This window comes from Caretta caretta, chromosome 1 (assembly GCF_965140235.1).
Source record: "Caretta caretta isolate rCarCar2 chromosome 1, rCarCar1.hap1, whole genome shotgun sequence".
Lineage (NCBI taxonomy): Eukaryota > Metazoa > Chordata > Testudines > Cheloniidae > Caretta > Caretta caretta.
In genome coordinates this window covers 179,524,862-179,546,316 of record NC_134206.1, presented here as the reverse complement: position 1 = coordinate 179,546,316, position 21,455 = coordinate 179,524,862, and the positions used below count along the sequence as shown (strand labels likewise).

The following is a 21,455-nucleotide window of genomic DNA, read 5'->3' as shown; positions in this document are numbered from 1 at the left end:
GCCTCAGGACAGATGGGATATCAGGATCACTCAAGTTTCCTGAGTCAATTCAGGATTCATTAGTTTTTCCTATGGCTTCTCCACTACACCTGATACTTTGCAGAATATGACCTACAAATCTGGATCCAGGAATTTAAACTCAACTCCTTTTAGTGACTGTAATGGGGGGATCTCACCGCTTGAGAGACTCCTAGTAGCTGGGTGTGGTACACAGTCTTTTTCTCATGCCTGGAACCACCTCTAGGCTGCCAGCTGACCTTGGTGGGGCTTCAGTGGCTTGGCCCTCCAGGCAAGTCAAAGTCCAAATGAAACCCTTCTGGGATAGTAAAGAGTTCAATAAATGAACAGTACTACTGACTTCACCAGGGTCTTCAGCCCCAGCTCTGGACCCTTTAAATTCAGCCCTGTGTTCAGGTTCTCAAATAAGCTATGTCCCCTTCTTCGTGTTTATGCCACTGTGGCTGGTAGAGGAACGTGGGATCTCTGACTACTTTGGGTTCCAACTCAGGGACCTTATACATAGCTGCCACACAGTCCTCAATTTCAGTTTGTTGTTGTTTCTTCCCTGGGCTACTTCCTACCAAGACCACTCCCCCCCCCCTTTTTTTTTTTTTGCTTTACTCTTATCTCAGGGTCAAGGTTCTTAGTCCTCTCTCTCTCCCCCTGCAAATCCAGCTGTGCAAATGCAGCCAGCACCAAACTCTGGCTATCCCTTGAGCACCTGTGGTCAGAGAGGAGAACCCACACTTGCCTCTCTTGTCCCAGCCAGGAATTGACCTGCTAAGGCCCGGCAGTTCCTTTTATCTGTGCCTGCTGGGTTCTGATTGGCTACTTCTGTGAAAACTCTCAAAGCAGGCCTGGAGGACCCACCTACACTGTTTTTTTCCCTCTGAGCTCACTGCTGGCCTGGGATATCTTTGTATCCCTATTCAGGATCTCTTGACCTTCCACAAGCTCTCTGAATGCATGAACCTGGAGGCCACCTCCCTCCATAACCATCCTCTGTCGGGGTCTCCATTCCAGAACCTATTCCCTTTCTGTCTTATCCACCTACTGGTATGGCCTCCCTTACTGGTACTGTCTTCTATACTTAATGCCATACCCTTGCACTAAGGTGGAAGAGTCCCCCCCACAAGTGTGAGACCACTTCGCTTTTGTAGGCCCTAGGGTTCTTCACACAAAACTCCTCTTATCTACTTTCCTAACTGCCACCTCTTATCCCCTAGCTGTAGGAATATCCTGCTTGACCTCTCCAAAGGGACTGCTCTGATCTGGGACTCTTCTCCATAGCCCTCAGGACTTTAACTTTCCCCATATGGTTCAAAAATCTTATGATAGAAAGCGTTCTGGAATTCTTGCCAAACTTCCTTGTTGTTGCTCTATCATGTTGTTCACTAGCAGCAGGTTGGCTGTGGGATCCTCTTCTCTTATGGTTGTCATCTTCTTCTGCTCTTGCGCTGCTGCCTGTTGTTGTTGCAGGACCCAAAGGAGTGCTACCATCTATCCCTTCGTTCAGGGTCTGGTCTGAAAATCCCACTTCTAGTACCAAATCATAATGGGGCCCTCACCTCTTGATTGCCTCTAAGCAGCTAAGTGTGGTACCATAGTCCTTTACTTGCCCATGGCAGTGTAGTGGTTTCTAAGGGACTGCAGTAGCTGATGTAACTTGAGCAGCACTTAAGTTGCTCTAGGTTACTCCAGGGGCAAATTGGCCCCTGGCCAACCCAAATCAGTACAGCAGAAAGATGGCCTAGAGCTACTTTCCTCAACCATGCTGAGTATAAAATTGGTGCAGTTGAAGACTAAGACCTAAGTTTTGTAGCACTTGAAACAGAACTAAGCCACATAATAAAAACAATATCAATATAAAAAAAGCATTGTCCTTTAACAATAAAAAAGTAAATAAACGTATGCATACCTAATTCTAAAAGAAAATGAATAATAAGTGCATGAACCTGGAGGCCATCTCTCTCTATAACCATCCTCTTTTGGGGGTCTCCATTCCTGAACCTATTCCCTTTCTCTCTTTCCAATACCACTTACTGATAGGGCTTCCCACACTGGTACTGTCTTCTATACTTAACACCACACCCTTACACCTTTATTATTATTATAATGGCAGAGATTAAAACTAAGCTGCTTATCCTCTTTGCATTAAAATATAAAGTACTGTTTTGCTGAAATACATTCACTTCCTTCTTTAACATGTATAACATTTTTATACAAAAATACACGATGCATATAGAAAGATAATACATCACATATATATACTGTACAAATACATGTAGAGATAGAGAACTGGGCAAATACTGCAAGATATTTTTGAAAAATATTCATTTTTTTAAAAAAACCCTTTAGTTCAACTGTATTCATTTCTTCTTTGAGTTTATATTTTATGAATATTATAGTGAATTCATTTACTGGAACTAATGTTAATGGAAATAGCAAATTTCAAGAGGATATAGAATAATATTAATGGAAAGTGAAATTAATAAATGAATTCAGAAGCCTTGAGTCAGACTAATCCAAACAGCAAGTCAGTTTGGATGAGCTATTACCAGCAGGAGAGTGAGTTTGTGTGTGTATGGGGGTGGGGGGGGATGTGAGAAAACCTGGATTTGTGCTGGAAATGGCCCACCTTGATTATCATGCACATTGTAGGGAGAGTGGTCACTTTGGATGAGCTACTACCAGCAGGATAGTGAGTTTGTGTGTGTGGTTTTTGGGAGGGGGGTCAGGGGGTGAGAGAACCTGGATTTGTGCAGGAAATGGCCCAACTTGATTATCATGCACATTGTGTAAAGAGTTGTCACTTTGGATGGGCTATCACCAGCAGGAGAGTGAATTTGTGTGTGGGGGGGTGGAGGGTGAGAAAACCTGGATTTGTGCTGGAAATGGCCCAACCTCATGATCACTTTAGATAAGCTATTACCAGCAGGACAGTGGGGTGGGAGGAGGTATTGTTTCATATTCTCTGTGTGTATATAAAGTCTGCTGCAGTTTCCACGGTATGCATCCGATGAAGTGAGCTGTAGCTCACGAAAGCTCATGCTCAAATAAATTGGTTAGTCTCTAAGGTGCCACAAGTACTCCTTTTCTTTTTGCGAATACAGACTAACACGGCTGTTACTCTGAAACCTGTCACTATGAAAACAGTGCCCAATGACCACTAAATAAGAGAGCTCAAGTTTAGAATACCATACATTTGCAATGAACAGGTCACCAACAACACACAGACCAAGTATTTATTATTCCATGAGGAATTTCAAATAAGTGAATGAATTTGGAAAAAAAAAATCATGTTCAGCTTTTAGGATTATTTGTGAACAAACAACCCGAAAATTATCAGATACATTATCCATTATTATTTGTCCAGTTCTCTCTTTTGTGTGTGTGTGTGTGTGTGTGTGTGTGTGTGTAGACAGTCCTGACTTCTCTCTTTATGATAATACTGCTCTGTAAGCTGGCACCATAAATTAAACCACTTGTCTGACAGTGCTGTCGTTATTAAATAGACCACACTGAAAAATAACATTTTTAAAATTGTTTTCTCATTTCCCTTACTGCTGGCTTGTGGAGAACACCTTGCCTGATTCTTGACAGGTCAATTATTCCAGTGCTCAGCTTCTTGCTACAGATATGAAAGAACCCAAATCACTGTTCATCTTTTCCAGACGCAACCAAACAGAATTCCATTTGTTACTTTCACAAGGCCAAAGAGGTAGGAGATGAATGGCTACTGATTTGTAACAAATGTCTGATCTAGAGGAAATGTCTAACTGTGGTGAAATTGATTTTTGGAGGTAGGCCTCAGAAGTAACATTCTGTGTAAAATTAAATCCAGTAAAAAATTGAAACTTCTTTTTGGTAGTACATTGCCTTTGCCCAAACTATATATTTTGATGTTGCAAAAATATACAGATTTCACAGCACTCTTTCAAATGCTTTCTCTAAAGATAGTATAACTGACTTTTTCAAAAGTCAGGTCTGAAAAGTCTGATTTTCAAAACAGAATCAGATGTCAATGCAATAAGTGTGATACCTTTAAAAATACTACTCCTTTTATGTATGAATGAGAAGTAAATCATGTTCACCAAACATTGATTTGGGACTATCTTTACAAAAGTATGAGCAACAAGGTAATTGCAAAGATAACCTTAAGAATCAAAGGAAATGGCCATTGAAATACACTCACTAATTTTCTCACGGAAGCTTATCTTACCTATTGGTGCTTTGATAGAAAAAAAGTCTATCACACAAGCAGTTAAATACTGTGGGGGTTGGGGAATCTTTTCTAGTGGTTGACATTTGACAGGTGGCAACTATTTGTTTTTCTGAAGAAGACACTAGTCAAGAGAGTGGCTGAAGGTGAGACTAATATACACATGGACCGTGACTTTAACAGGCAAGGAAAGTTCTAAAAATCTTTACTGTGTAGAAAGTTATTCCACAAGAAAAAGTGGCCTTTAAAGTAGGAAATTACCTGACAGGTTCTGCTGGGAGATGAGGGTTACAAATGAAAAGGTCATTCCTGAAGTACTTTACAGGAATAGACTACAGATACAAAGCCTTTTTTCTTTTTTAGTGGGTCTTAATTTAACTTTAGCAGTTAGATGAACTAAATAAACAACAAAAATCAATTGAGAATGGACAAGGATAAAAATCCTCTAGTGAGGGGGAGAAAAATCCTACAGTTAAATTCTAGCAAAGCAATTTTAACCTAGTAAGCTTTTTCCAATTTTCTTGTTTGAAACTTTTAAAACAAGCTTTGTTCATACTACAGTGAAGCTAATCTTTACTGAACAATTTAGGATTTATGATCTAATCAAAGCAATGGGAGTCAGGCATTCCCAAATTCTGAACTTGGCTTTGCCAGTGACTCCCTCTATAATCTCAAGCAAATCATAGAACCCTCCGTTTCCCCATCTGCAAAACAGGGACAGCAACTATCTAATTCACAGCACTGATCCCAGGCATGGTTACTTAACTGTTGGCTAATTAAGTAATGATAACATGGTTTGACGGTGAAAAGTATAATAGTACTAAATAATAATAACAACAACAACTATGATATGTTCCATTCCAAGATCTCAAAGCATGCTGCAATCATTATTGAATTAACTTCCTCAACACCCTGTGAGTAATGGAAATCATATAGACCCATATTTGAATGATAAAAAAACCTTGGCACAGAAAGATTACAGTCAAGATTAAAAAAAAAAAATAGATGCCCATTTGGAAAGCCTTGGCCTACATTCCTTGCCTAAGGCTTCAAAAGAAGTCTGTGGCAGAGCCAGGAAGATAACCCAGATCTCTTGACTCCAGGCTTTTAGTTTGACTACAAGACCATCCAAGAGATGCCAATAGTGGCTCAGATACTATGGAAATAGGGATGATTAGATAAACAGACAGGCAGATTTAAAAAAAAAAAAAAAAGCTGGGGTCAGGGGAATAGTTATGTCAAAGCCAGCTTAGTTTCTCCTCTTTTTACACTCCAGACAACTCTAAAAGCATCTGTTTCTAAGCAGAACAATACATCTATGTTGCATGATGTACAGAGGGTTGTTTCTTCATTTCAGTGTTATAATATGGTTGCTACTTCTGTATCATATGCATGTTCTGATCTGTGTTTTAAGGATATTTTCCTGACACTGAGAAACGGACAACTGGTTTCATTGTGTTTAGCACCATAGAGAGCTGCTTCAAGAATGGTGTGCTACTTGGATTAGTCTTAATTTGTACACTAATTAAAGGCAGTATTGGGAGTCCTTCACCCATCATCTTCTCCTAGCCATGTCATCCATCTATGTTATTTTCCACTTAGAAAAGAATGGCTATTATTACTCAGTCATCTGCAAAAGGTTTCTCTACTTGCAAACCATGGACCAGGGTCTGCTGCACCAGCAGCCTGGATACTTTAAAGGAAACACTGTTGCAGAGTATGTGTCAGAAACCCAAAATTGCTTGCTGCCCACACTGAAGAGACAAAAGTTAACTCTTCTGGAGAAGAGAGGCATAGGACTGGCCAGTTCAGACCCCATAATATTATACCAAATATTATAGCCAAATAGATTGTTAGGTGAAATCCTAAAGCCAGCTTTTCATGCAACACAGAGAAATCTTCAGTGAATTATGTACAGACATTTTGGAAACTAATTAGAACAAAATTATTTGCACAGTCTTCACAGTGAACACAATGATTTCCCCTTTGAGACAAGATGGGGAAGCCAGTTGCTTCTTTCGAGAATTATACTAACCTTCTTCAGTAGTACGGGCAGACTTTGATTCACTATCCATTCCTTGGAACTCATTGAAATAGGGTCGAACTTTAATTTCATAAGAAACCCCTTTTTTCAAGTTGACTAGGACAGCGCTGCGCTCAGTGGGGACTTTCACATCCAAATTCTGCCATGCCATTGGAGAAGACAGGCCTGATGTTTGGCGATACATTATTCGATAGCCCTGAATAAACTGGGATTGGCGGTCAACCTGGAAATGGTATTAATTGGCACATTACTACACGTTTTAAAGTACAGGATCCATAATCCAATAACGAAACCAAAAAGGCTACCTACTGTATTGATGTGTTTATGTCAAACAACAAAGCAGTCAGTTGCCTGTGTTACTGACTTCCTTTAAATCTAAAATTAAAACTTCTTGTGGATTACTGTCATTTCACTTAATTTTTTTAAAGTGGTGTAAATCTCTCTCTCATTGTTCCATTTACTTTTTCCCATTAGATATAATGATACAACCACCTACATCTCAAAGCATAACATAAATAACAAAAATCATAAATAGATAATTTTCTAGCAATTTGTCATGATGAGTATTGCATGTAAAGGAATTAAAGCTAACTTGGTTACTGATGTGCTGAAATATGAGAAAGAAAGGAAAAACAATTTATTCTCAGAAAAGTACAAAGCTTTGAAGATGTACTATATGCTTTTAGCTATTAATCCATTACTTGGCTTACGGACGGTCCTCTCATGAGATATTCAGGAAAGCAAAATAAACATAGAGAGATGCAGAAAAAACAATGACCAAGAAAATGTGTTGTTTCCTGTGTTCCTAGACTAACCAGTCTATTTCCATCTGAAGTTACAAAGCACTCATGCCATCAGATGGGGATGGAATGTTGTTGTTGTTTGTATTTAATTTGTTGCCATGCAAACAGAATTCAAGTTCAGGGTTGTATACAGTAATATAACAAATCTACGGTGTCTTTCAAAACAATAAACATTACTTGTAATTGAAAGAAAGATAGTTCAAAATGTATTATCTTGATGTGGCCACAAGCATTTTTATCTGGAAAAAAAGGTAACATATCAAATAACTTTGAGATATTATACTGTACTGAAACATTTGCACAAATTTGTATTTTAATCTCTTTTAACAGTCAAAAATGTTGCATGCTAAAAGAAGATTTTCACTTCTGCAGTTGTCAAGCAAATAGCCAAAGAAAATAATACAAGCAGCACGTTCTGTGTGTCAGTTTGGACATATAGCTGACTGGGTTGTTAACTCTAGTCTCCTAGCTGAGTTTTGACAAGAACGATTTCCTTCACCCTCTTGACAGCTTGCTAACTCATCAAAGATTTTCCAGAATTAGAGCTATGCTTGTTTGGGCTATGTCAAAAATAAGTGGGTCCAATACTGAAGGCACAAACCAAGATCTTCTGACTTCCACTACCTTTACTATACCTTCACTTCCTAGTCATTAAGTTCTTCAGTTCTTAGAACATTAAAAAAACAGAACAAGCAAGAAGAAATCTTAATTTACAAGAGCAAAGAAAAAATGTCTTTAATCAAAACTGTCACTGTTAAAAACCTTGCTACATATGTTACAACAACATTAAGCTTGCATTTTATAAACTTTTCTACATTCACTTTAAGTGAATTTATGCACTGAAAGAGAACCATAACTCACAATAATAGCTTGTTAATACTGAAAGAATCAAGCTGTGTTTTTAAGAAGAACATTAAGCAGCTGTTTCCAGATGAAGGGAGTCTGTAAATCAGGGTAAATTGTTTTTATCCATGTTTGACTTTCATTAATTAAATGTTTTACAGATGTAAAGACATTATGAACCTCACGTTTACTACAAAACACAGTATTAACTCCTTTGTATACTTTATAACACATCCTCTTCACCTAAACTGTAGTACATGGCTAAGCTGTTTAATAATCCAAAACTAATTTTAAATTAGATTTCTCTCTACACTTCAGAAAAATACAATGTAACTTTTAATTTGACTTTTTTTTTTTATTTTGGCTGAATCTTTAAGAACTGATGGGTGCAAAGAGTTGTCAAAAAGGGAAAATTTAAAAAATACTACGCTGGAAATCAGTAGGCTGTGTATAACCCACCCACACAGAGTACATCTAATAATGAACTGAAGGCTCCTAAAGCTGCATACAATGAAACTATAACTATTAATTTGGATCACCAGATTTTAGCCATTAAATATCTTCAATTCTGAAGTGTGAGGTAGTACAGGCATTCACTATACTACTAAATACTGAGAACAGAAGACCTTGCTAACCATTTTATAAAACGCTCAATAGTGCAACTAATAAAACACCATCTATAGTGTCATTATTTCACTTGTGGTGTATGCTTATGCACTGCCACCTGAAACACCCTGACTTATTGTTAATGTCACGTATTTGGGTCAAACTGTGGGTGGCCCCACAATCATATGCAAGGAGGATAAGGGAGGACACAAGGAAACACTTCCCTTCTCTTGTCCTCCACAGGATCCAGCCACAGACTACTCCTAGCTAGTACAGATAGCAATGCTATCCACCCCCAAAGAGCTGGAGAGGAGGTGGATCTAAGGACACCTTTCTTCCTTCAAACTAGAAGGTGCATATGCCTTCAAGGGGCTTATAACCTATTAGCAGAGAATAATTGATGGTGGGCTGCTGCTATACACTGCCCCTGATATCATGTGGTGCCTTAAAAGGCACAATTGATCTCTATGTCATGATGACTATTTAGTAGAGGAAATAACTGTAACACCAATCAGAGTTTTCTACACAGGGTAGGCAATCAACAGTAGATTTTGTACTGGACTAACATGTTTGTTTTACCTACTAATAGGACCAGCTAACATACACTAGTGACACTCTGTGCACTATTAGCACTAGTTACAGAAACATTTCTATGGAACAGAAAACTGCCTTTTCCAGATCTATGCACATTACCACCAAATATTGTATGGATTCTAAACCCATTAGATTATACTATTAGGCTATTCAGGTGTTAAAAATATGGCACAGAAACTCATGACTTAGCCAACCCTGTAGTTATGGCTTCCTGGGGACGAGCCCACTAAGCCGCAGTCTAAAGACACTCTTTTGTATGTAAATTCTCCTCTCAGAATATCCTGAATAAGATACTACTTATAATTATGCCAATAGCAATTCTCCATCTGGGCGGAATAACTTGAGAGTTTGGTCACGGCTACTGTACATCTCAATCTGTGCCAAATTCAGCAGGAAGAACTCACCATAACCTTGGAAATTCACCAGGTTTCAAACCTGGCCAGAATATCCATAAAGGCTGGATGCAGGATCCTAGTCTCTCTGAAATCACTCATAAGACACTACTCCTGAAGTTTGCAGTGGGATACACCTAATATTTAAAGGGATGCTCATAATTTCTTATCTCTGCCACTCCTTTGAAATCCGTGGGGTTTACTTGCATAACTATGGGATGGGCAGCCAGCTGGCTCCCTCTCTCAGTTCCTTGCTTCCCAGCTCCCATGCTGTGTGTGAGTCCGTGTCTTATGCTGTGCACAGTGTGTGACTGAAAGCAGAGGATTGAGGGGCAGTCAGATGAATTAGAATCAGTCAGCTGGTTCATCCACCTGTCTAGTATCATCAGAACCAACTTTCTAACACTCCACAGAAGGCACAGGGGTTGGAGGGAGAAGAAAAGACTTTATAGGGACCAGGTGAGCTCTTGGCAGAGAGGGAAAACAATATTGTGAAACAGAAGAGAAGACATGAAAAGAGTATGAATGCAGAGTGGACCAGGGCAGGGGAATTAAGCTGCATTCTTGAAGTGATATAACAGCAGGAGGGTGCCACATTAGAACTGATCTTTTTTTTTTTTTTGGTCAAAACAGTTTTCTGTTGGAAAATGCCATCAAGACCAAACCAATTTTTTTTGTGAAACTATCATTTTTGAGAAAATTTCACGAGAGGGAGAGGGTAAAAAAGTCCCATTTTGCCATTTTTAGAACAGATTGTTTCAATTTTTTGTTTTGAAACAACTTTTTGTTTCATTTTAAATTTTAAAAATGTAAATTACAAATGGTCAAAATTGAAACAAAATGTTCTGAAGTCATCACAATGAAAGAATCTGATTGACCTGAAACAAAAAACAAAAATGCAGAAAATACCTTTTTTTTAAAAAATAAAATCAATGTTTGGGCTTTTGGTCCCAATTTGAGATGAAAGTTTTTTTGGAATCTGTTTTTTTTTTTCTGGGATGGAAAATCCATTTTCCGATAGATCAGCTGAGCTGTGATACCATTACAAAGAAAAATGAAGGGAAACATAAAAAGAATCAGCAAAATAGGTCCTACGCCAGTAAAATAGCAGAGATCTTGTTCAGAATTGTATAACGTTTCCATCATGTGTTTCACCTACATATACAAATTATTTCAGACAGCTGAGTTTACTCATCATTTCCTGACATTTTGAAATTTATCCTCTGTAATGGAATGCTCAAACTATATTATAATGTACAGCCACTAGGTGACACCACTTATAACATACCTCACTTGAGCTGGTAACGGCTATAGGCAGCAATGCATTCATGTATCTCATAGAGCAGTGGTTCTCAAACCAGGGGTGCCGCTTATTCAGGGAAAGCCCCTGGCCTGCCGGGCCGGTTTGTTTACCTGCCGCCTCCACAGGTTCAGCCGATCGCAGCTCCCACTGGCCAGGGTTTGCCGCTCCAGGCTAATGGGGACGACGGGAAGTGGTGCAGGCCGAGGGATGTGCTGGCCACCATTTCCCGCAGCCCCCATTGGCCTGGAGCGGCGAACCGCAGCCAGTGGGAGCCATGATTGGCTGAACCTGCGGATGCGGCAGGTAAAAAAACCGGCCCGGCCCGCCAGGGGCTTTCCCTGAACAAGCGGCACCCCTAATTTGAGAACCACTGCCATAGAGAACACATCTCTTGTCTGTCTCTCAAAATGATGGAAGCTCTGTAGCCATGATGGAAGCCTGACATGATAGTAGCAGCCCTGCAACCTGCCATGTACAAGGAGTACATGACATCTTCATTTGGGCATTTAATCAAACCCCAATAAAGAACATTTTTAAAAGAAAGTATCATAAACACCTTCAATGGTGACCAGATCTGAGCAAATAATTCATAATGAAAAATGTATTGGACTCATGAAGGCTCTTCTTCTTGTCACAGGCCACCCATGAGCAGACAACCATTTCTTAAATATATTTGTTATTCAAAATTATTCAATGTCTTGCCATTTTTAATCATGTGTTCTAATCATGTCCAGCTCACTGGACATAATTTATTTATGCTGTGTTGGCTAGTTATGATTAGTCAGACAAGTCACATACTATAGTTTCCATTCTCTTATTATATGACTGTGCAAGTGTAACCCACACACCTCCTGGGTGTGGTGCTCTGGCCCATCTAGTAGCACTGAGACTACTTAGAGAAAGATTAATGAGTATACTCTACAGCCTTAGCTAAGAGGCATATGGCTTTTAGTCATGCAGTAGAGGCTCATGCACTAAGCTTCATAGGTCCCATGTTTGATCCTGCGCACCCACAACCGGGGTCTGTCGGTGTTACACAAGCACAGCTGATGTGAATTCTCACACACATGGTGTCATGGATGCACAGGAACTGTGCTTCTTCCTAGATTTTAAACAGTCCTTTGGAGGAATCACTTCAGTGTTTCAAGGGGTCCCACTCTTCCTTAAGGGTAGGCCACACAGCCTCAGCACCTCCAAGACTGAGCCTCTGTGCTGCAGCACTCCTGTTTCTGCCCAGTAAGTCCAACTGAGACAGTCTCCGAACAGAAGCTTTTTTTTCCTCTTCAGGGATCAACACAACTCAGCAAGTATTTGCAGTGAAACCAGGAAACTTTTCCAAAACAGAGCAGGGTTTATTAGTCAACTGGAAAACAGCACTGGGAAGCCCCTAGGTTAGTATAGAGAAGCAAATGTGAAGACAGAGTTAAGATTGGCCAACGTCAGGGCTCTACCCAGTAAAGCTGTTGTGGAATCCATTTTGGCTGTCTGTCTCTCTGTCCCTTTCTCTCTTGTTCCAGACGCATGTGTTTTGTATCTCTTTGAGATCAGCTCCTAACATAACCACCTGGTGCCCTTCCCCTTCATTCTACCACTTGGGATCTTTGCTTAGCTTCCCTGCAGAGAGGCCAGTTTTTTAACGCTTTTTACCAACATGGTAGTAATCCCTCATCCAGTAAGTCACTGCCAGGCTTATCATTCATAAATGTATTGCAGAAAATCCAACTTTGTCACACACAGGAATGTGAAATTCAGTTTCCACAAATACTTGTGCCTGTGACTTTAAGATTTGCTTTATGCAAATATTTGTGCCAGTACAACTCTGTTACTTAAATGTGTACATGAAGAGACATAAATCTGACTCCTCACAGCCTCAGTTAGGGACATCATGTGCTACATTTCCTTAATATGCCCCCTGTTTTACTGTCAACTCTGCATAGACAGATCCCAGTGCCTGTATAGAACCCTACTGAAGACTTTAGAGGTGTAAGGGATGCATCTGCATAAAGCTCATAGTGGGATCAGGTCCAACATGTTTTCTTATAACAACCCTGACTCAAAATGTTAAAGATGTGTGTGTACATTCCCTATAATTTCACTTTCTTTTTGGCAACCAAAGGAAATAAACAGTTTGAAAAACAACAAAAGATAATGTTCCCTCTTCACCCATCTGTAATAATAAAACCTAGCAGAAAGCTCAAAAATACTTCCCAGGTACACTGATTCCTTTGTTTAAAAGTTTTCATTTCCAAATTTGCTCCAGTACAAGTTCTCCTTTAAGTCCCACAGATTCATAGAAATGTAGGGCTAGAAAGGACTTGGAGAAGTTATCCAGTCCATCTACCTGAGCTGAGGCAGGACCAAGTATACCTAGACCATTCCTGACAGGAGTTTGTCTAATCTGTTCTTAAAAACTTCCAAAGCTGGGGATTCCACAATCTCCCTTAGAAGCCTATTCCAGAATTTAACTGCCCTTGCTTTTGGATCCTTTATAGGTGGAGCTGGCAAGCTTTTGTCAAGGTTACCTATCCACTACAAGATCCTGTTTTCAGTTGCTTATAATATTGCCAAACTCTATGAATTTCTCCGTATCACAGGTCTGACTCAAATTGAAGTTTTTGGAAAGTTTCTGCTAAAATGGTTCACCTGTTTCCAAGGCCGAGATTAGGAAAAAAATCCATTGATTTGCTCATGTTAAAAAATTCATACAAATGCTTATTTGAGAACTTCCAATCCTTCCTTCACACAATGGACGTAAATCTGTGGAACTCGTTGCCAAGGGGATGTTGTGAGGGCCAAAACTATAATGGGGTTCAAACTAGAATTAGATACATTCATGGAACATAGGACCATCAATGGCTATTAGCCAAAATGGTCAGGGATACAATCCATATTCTGGGTGTCCCTAATCTCTAATTGCCAGAAGCTGGGAGTGGACGATAGGGGATGGATCACTCAGTGATTGCCTGTTCTGGTCATTCTCTCTGGAGCACCTGGCTATGGTGACTGTCAGAAGACAGGATAGTGAATCAGATGGACAATTGGTCTGACCCAGTATGGCCGTTCTTATGAAGCAGGGATTTGAACATTTGGCAGAGAGGTGAGTTTCCCCGATGTCAGGGACATGCCTTTCACTGTTCTCATAAAAAATAAAACAAAAAGAGCCACCCAAGTTTGGCCAATTTTTACAACTTCAAAAAAATCTCAATTTGTACATGGCCAGTAAATCTTGTTAGAGATTGGCAGCTAAGTTCTCTGACGATGCCAACTGCAGTCAGCATTGTACAACATTTCCAAGCTCCTGTGTGCTAACAAGACTGTGGGTGCCCACCATTACAGAGCAACTGAGTATACTATTACCCAGAATTACAGAGCTAAGTGGGACTTTCCCTGAAACTTCCTGTCTGGCAGGGGTTGCAGTGGCACTAGCCACAGGAACCGGGAGCAGAGAGACTGTCTCTCTTTGGCTCTCAATGCTCTCTGTGTTGCAATCCAGCCTACATGGAAGAGATGGAGGAAGCCACCTGACTAGAAGGCAGAGGTGTATGGAGTGTTTGTGGGGGGGAGGGGTTTGAAATGGATAGAGGAGGGTGCAGGAGACAGAGGGTGGTGAGGATAAAAGGAGGAGGGGGGCAAGAGCCATTGGGGGATATAGTAGTGGTTGACTGGAGCGAAGAGGAAGGAGAGGGATTGGAGGGTATATACAGAAGTAGAGGGGACGGGGGACTGGTGTAGTAGGAATGAAGGGTAGGGGTCAGGATGGTGGGATAAATAGGAGAAGAGGGAGAGGGAGCCAGGAACCAGGAGGGAGTGGATAGGAGCCAGAGTAGAGTGGGGCAGTAGCCAGGGCATGGAAGGTGGGCTAGATGCAGAGGAGAAAGAGAGCAGGAGCTGGGAGGAGGGAAGAGAGGCTAGATCTTTGTAAAGGGGGAGGGTGGAAGGAAGTGGTATCAGGGGGTTGATTGGAGCGGGAGTGGGGAACAGAAGTGAAGGGTTAGGGATTGCTAGATAGGCACAGAGAGGGGAGGGCAGAGCACAGGGAGCTGGGGTGGGGGAGCAGAGAGGAACAGAGATAGGCTGGAGGCACAGGGCAGAAGGGTCTACAATCGTTAGAACACACTCCCCTCCAGGCCCTGGAATTGAACCCAGGAGTCCTGAATCTCCGCATTCCTCTTCTGTTAGCAAATAGATGTGAAATTTACTGACCAAGTGTGTATCTCATTCCCCTCTAGCGGCTGATATCTACATAGGATAAGAGTTTTTTCTAATGCTACTAGTAATTCCCCTAGCTCAAACGGTAGATGTGTGGAGGTAAAGGTGATACCCTGTTGATGCCCTAAATTGAGGATCCATATGGTTCCACATTATAGATTTTTTTTTGCATTTGTTTTAAAATTAATTAATAATTACATCCAAAGTCAAGTACTCAACAGTTAGGAAAAGCCAGAAATAAGGTTGCCTCCTGGGCAAGCTTAATTTGGGCCTCTTTACAGTCTTTAATTACTTGATCATATACTATTTTTTTTCACCTGACATCTGCCTCATTCAGTGCACAGGATGGACCTGCTCTGAGGATGATTCAGGGTTTTGTAGTGAAGGAAACTGTTGTCTATAGGACCCCTGCTTTATCTGATGCAGAAGGTGGAAGGTGTGTAATGAATGAGGCAAGGGATTGCAGGAAGATAAAGAAGGGTCTCATGGTTAAAGAAAGCTGAATGCTACCCTGGGGATTTGGATTCGGATTCTATCTGTGCCTCTGCCACAGAGCTCCTTTATGATGTTGGAGAGGTACCTTACAAGAATTTTCACGGTTGGCCACTCCTGGCAGGTTCCTCAATTTCTGGGTACCCAAACAACCACACATGGGACATGTATTAGTGCTGAGCCCTCACAACTAAAATTGAAGTCAACTGGAGCTGTGCTTTGAATGTATAAAAATGATATACACTCTGAAAAATCAGGTACAAAGGTGTTTCAAGTTAAGCCCACAAAATTAGTGGACACTTTTGATAATTTTGGCTTCAATATCTTGTGTGTCTCAATTCCCCATGTATATAATGGAGATAAAGATACCATCTAATCTCACAGGCATGTTGTGAAAATAAATTAATTAATGTTTGTGAAGCACTCAGATACTATGGTGAGAGCACTATAGCAGCACCCAGGAGGAAATTAATAATTTTGTATTCGGTACAGGGTTTGGATGGTGTGCATTAAATAAAGCCTGGGGGCATTCTTTGAATAAAGAAGATAAAAAGAAATATTGAACAACTACCCATTCACTGAATGAGGCAGGGGTCCTGTGGAAAAAATACTCTGTGACCATGTAATTAAAGCTTGTATCAGGGGGCAAAGAAAGTTGCCAGGGTGACTTTAATTCTGCCATTTCCTAACTTTTGAGGGCTTAATTTTACAGTTTCAGACTTCTTTTGACATAGATATTTGAATGCAATATATATATAAAGTTTGCAAATCACACAGTTGTTATTTCTGGAAAATATTTCTGGAATTTCAAGTCCTGATTTGGAACAGAAGAGACAATTTCAGAATAATTTTAAAAACCTGTAACAACAGAACTCAAAGAAGGGGAGTGACTGACGCCAGTTTGCCAGCAGTCAGAATGGTAGAAAGGTATCTAGGTGGTCTATCACCTAGCAAAGCATTTGAATTCCAAACAGGAATTTCGAAAAGGGAAAGAGTCATCATTCTTTTGGCATCTGTCTCCTTTTGGATGCTAGCTCTGCTGGATCTTTATGTTACATTAATAAAGTTGGCTTTACTCTCTGAATAGTGTGGTTACTATCCCGGAGACTGTGATTAATTAAATGGTTTTGCCTTGATTGCTAGAAACTTTCTAATTAGCAGCGCTAACTCCCCCCCCACACACACACACACACTCCCCAATCTCTTCCTTCCTTAGGGCAATTCTGATGTATCACTGGTGGGCACTGTGTGCTTGTTAGATGGTGTAGGGTTACTGCTTTTCACGTCAAGGGATCTAGCAAAAAATCTGATATTATAAATCATAAAAAAATATATTTTTCTTATGAAAAACAGGGAAGGCACCAATGTGAGAGTTTGTTCACATTATTTCATTTCTTCCTGGTGGAAAGAATGAGTGTGTCTGGCTCAAACTGCACTCCATTTTGTATTCAGAAGCCCTATTTTACTAGAACCTCCATTTTGTATTTGATGAACACATCTAACCTTGCCCAAGGCAAGCCTGTTTAAATGCATTCCTGATAGCTATGCTGCCCAGGAAAGGCTCTTGACGTTTCACTGAAGGACGATTACACAGAAGCCAAGGGTTTCAGAGTAGCAGCCGTGTTAGTCTGTATTCGCAAAAAGAAAAGGAGTACTTGTGGCACCTTAGAGACTAACCAATTTATTTGAGCATAAGCTTTCGTGAGCTACATCCGATGAAGTGAGCTGTAGCTCACGAAAGCTTATGCTCAAATAAATTGGTTAGTCTCTAAGGTGCCACAAGTACTCCTTTTCTTTTTTCTAGAAGCCAAGGGGACTACCAACTGGGGCTATCAACTTTGAATGATTAACTACTGACCCACCCCCATGGAACAAAGGGTTTTCTGCATAGGTGCCTTACTGAGGGAGGGGCTAGCTGAGCACGTGGCAAAAGGAGACAGAGATTTTATTTAAGAAGAGCTGCTGCTCTGAGTTGGAGGCCAGCCATCGCCACATGTAAGCAGGACTGGCTGAAGAGAGAGAGGGCAGGAGAGACTCCACCCAGCCTGAAATGCTAAGAGACTTCAGACTCACAGAAGAGGTGGGGCTCTTAAATGATGAGGGTGTGTCTGAGGATATTTGTTGTTCTTCAGACTAAGGTCTGTAAATTTCTGGAGTAAAGGTGCATGGTTAAGAAATTTCTTTGCTTATATCGTGTTCCTTGCTTTACAGCCACGTTGTCCCTGAAGGGGTTAGACTAGAAGCCCAGTGTGACCGCAACATTGGTGGAGCTCTGGGGAAGCAGTGTAACCACTTTGGGGTTTCACGAGGCAGAGCTCTGGGGAGTCCAGAGTGGCTGGACTGCAAAGTCCCACATCCCAAAGAAGAGTGTCAGAAAAAGTCTGAGCCTCAAAAAGCCCCTTACAGGGCCAGAGCTGAGAACAGTGACTAGACTCTGACCAGACCCAATTGTCTTTGAAGCACATCAGACCCTTCAACTGGATCCACTTTCAACAGATTGGTGACCATACAACCTGGTCCAGTAGCCCTCTGTAACACCTGGCTCTGTGGATCATATGCATGAAGGTACTAACTGACCTGTTTAGGCATAAATTCTCCCCCTGTGCCAATCCAGACTAGCAGGGCTTGTTACAAAGGCATTATGTGAGGACTGGAGATAAATGGGTTCCCCCATTCCCAGCCTTTGAGATGCAGTGAAACATTTCCTATATTCCTCTGAAAAAGGAAGGTCAGTGAACTCCCCATTCTATTCCAAGCCTGTCTCTGTCCTCCCCCCACCCCAGACCTGTATGAACAGGGATGCGGCATGAGTAGGGCCCTACCAAATTCATGGTCCATTTTGGTCAATTTCATGGTCATAAGATTTGAAAAATCGTTAATTTCATGATTTCAGCTATTTAAATCCAAAATTCCACAGTGTTATAATTGTAGGGATCCTGATCCAAAAAGAACTTGTGTGTGTGTGGGGGGCGAGGTGTCAAAGGGTTATTGTAGGGGGGTTGCAGTACTGCTACTCTTACTTCTGCACTGCTGCTGGCGTCGGCGCTGTGTTCAGAGCTGACTGGCCAGAGATCGGTGGCTGCTGGCTGGGAGCCCAGCTCTGAAGGCAGAGCCGCTGCCAGCAGCAGCGCAGAAGTAAGGGTGGCATGGTACGGTATTGCCACCCTTACTTCTGTTCTGCTGCTGCCTTCAGAGCTAGGCCCTCGGTCAGTAGGTGCCACTCTTTGGCCGCCCAGCTCTAAAGGCAGCATTGCAGAAGTAAAGGTGGCATGGTATGGTATTGCTACCCTTACTTCTGCCCTGCTGCTGGTGGGGCGCTACCTTCAGAACTGGGCAGCCGGACGACGGCCACCACCTTCCAGTTCTGATGGCAGGGCAGAAGTAAGGGTGGCAATTCCGCGACCTTCCTAAAATAGCCTTGCCACCACGCCCGGCCCTCCTGCCCGCAACCCCTTTTTGAATCAGGACCCCCCATTTGAGAAACACTGGTCTCCCCTGTGAAATCTCTATAGTCCAGGGTAAAAGCACTCAAAAGACCAGATTTCACAGGGGGAGACAATATTTCATGGTCCGTGATGCATTTTTCATGGCTGTGAATTTGGTAGGGCCCTAGATCTGAGTCCCCACCAAGCCAAGCTCCGCAGTGCAAAGGCAATAAGCCTTACATCAGTGCTGCAAAATTCACCATGCACCGCCCCCCCCCCGCCCTCCCCTCCACATACACACGTCTCATCTTCTGGGACACCTCTTCTCTTTTATAGTCATTAGCTGCTGGCTGTAGTGACACTGCATATGTAAACAAAAAATATTGTGACCACTGCCTGGATCCCTGCGGCAGAATATATAAAATAATAATTCAAGCCCTATGCACTACTGTGGTGCTTAGTTCACTCTCCCCTCTCTGGTATTCCCCTCCACAGGGTAAATGCCTGAAGAATGAAGCACTCATTTGTGGTGTGTAGTGCCCTAGAAAATCTCTGCTTCTATGGTTACAAATCCCTTCCCTGAAGTGCCAGGAAAAGAAATGTAGCATTTTGAAAGCTACATACTATAAACTTAGTCCTTGGGAGCTCTAACCCAATAATCTGACTTCTTAAACAGAGATATTGTAGGTAATGTCAAAGAGATTCAGGCCTTCCATAATCCATCAGGTGAAGTTAGAGCTTGTGCTATAGAATGAAATACCATTACTTACTTACACCATGTATTATCAGCATGCACATCTGTCCACAAGTGCCTTGTAGGAAGATCATTATTGCAAGTAAAGCTTAACAGATAATGGGGTATTGTGGTGGGAGGTCCCCATGGATTGAAGCAGAGAGAGATTATGAAAACATCAATTTATCCTAATTCTGATACTTAATTTTGCTTATTACACTCAGTTTACACACTGAAGAATAGTGTAAGGATCAGTCACATTTTTGCATTATGGGTTGAGACACATTCTGCTAAAAAGATCCTCTCTGTCAGTCAGTTAACATGCTTTGTCCTACATGTGAAGCTTCTGAACCTGATTGACTTTAACAAAGACAAGACAAAGAAAGAGCGGGGAAAAAAGAAATACTCCATTCCTTTAGCACGTTGTTCATTGTCTGTACAATGTTAGCTTATCTGGGCCCACTTGTCCTAAGGTCAGACTTGGGTTTTTCAGGGCTGAGAAAGAATTGCAGGGACAAGTAAACAAGATTAAAGCTGTCAATGAAAGGTAGCAATTAGAGAAGTCTTACTGTCCAGGTGACTTGAACTGTAGTGGGTGTCAGCACAACAGGATTATGTAGCCGTACAATGACGTCTCCTAGCTCTTTCTGGACTTGCCTGTGATCCACACCTTGTGCTGGTGGGCTGATATCTGCCAGGCCAACCACAGACACAAAATTATTATTTTAATAAGAAGCCTCACTTGTATCATTAATTCATTAGGAGGACTGGAAAATGTAATGTACTGGGTTAAAATAGTCTTAGTTTGTATCACTTTCAAAAACAATGCAGCAGATAAGATTGAACTATGAACCCTGAAAAGCATTCACTGCCATAAACAAACACCACATGTTCTATTACTTAGGCAATTAGAAAACATTCCTATTTAGCCCAAATAGTCATTTAAAACATTATTTTCCCTAGCAGCTAGTGAGTGAATGGTGAGATGCCATATTCATATGCTTTGAAATATTCAGATGATAATAGTCTTCACGTGCCAGTGTTCCTGCAGGTCTAGAACACAGCTAGTTTGTATAATTTAAGCAAATGATATTGCAGAAGCTGAATATGTACATTGGCCTGTTTTTAAACTGTGTATGTTACACTCATTATGCTTCTTCAAATTTTCCCTCCTTTTCAATATGCATTTCAATTTCCTCTCCTTTTCAGTTTGACACCATGAGAGTTAGAAAGTGAGAGAAGCCAGGGAACCATACTAAAAATAGCAATTTCCTGTTATGTAAGCCTATTCTGCTATAGAAAATTTATACATTTTCCAGGTGTTCATATCTGAAAACGGGATAAAGTTGTGAGGTCAAATTGCCCCTTCTCACATAAAAAAGATATTGGAGAAAACTTCCACAAGGATTACCTTGCAGAGATTAGTCCAAATCATGCCTTCAGCAGGAGGGTGGGGAAGGAAAACATGGATTCCCCCACCTGAAACCAGGTAGGTTCCAAGTGGCTCTGTGTAAGGCCAGGGCATTCTGTGTGGAGGCTCCATCCTATCACAGCAATCTGGCTCTGCTCCCTGCCAATAGTGGCCCTCAAGCATTTCCATGGCGCTATGTAGAAAAAGTTATGCAACCTGAAACTGTATTGTCTTTTCTGTGTGTGGCCTCAAGATGTGAATCCCTCTAGTCTTGCCTCTGGTCTACCCACCCATTCCCCATCCTCTGAGACTACTCATCTGCATCCCATCCCTAAGAACAGGCCCCTGACCATCTGGAGAAGGATCTGCTAGGTCAGT

General features: G+C 41.3%; 1 protein-coding gene across 23 annotated transcripts in view; it reads right to left on the bottom strand.

The window, feature by feature from the left end:
* ROBO2 (roundabout guidance receptor 2) overlaps positions 1 to 21,455 on the bottom strand; it is a 1,531,972-nt gene that overhangs the window by 85,301 nt on the left and 1,425,216 nt on the right. For all 23 annotated transcript variants that reach the window (XM_048868811.2, XM_048868637.2, XM_048868676.2 and 20 more), the window contains 2 exons: positions 20,236 to 20,357; positions 6,258 to 6,489 (listed from right to left, as the gene is read on the bottom strand). In XM_048868811.2, the coding sequence (XP_048724768.2) occupies positions 6,258 to 6,489; positions 20,236 to 20,357 (354 nt within the window). The remainder of the gene's footprint in view (positions 1 to 6,257; positions 6,490 to 20,235; positions 20,358 to 21,455) is intronic.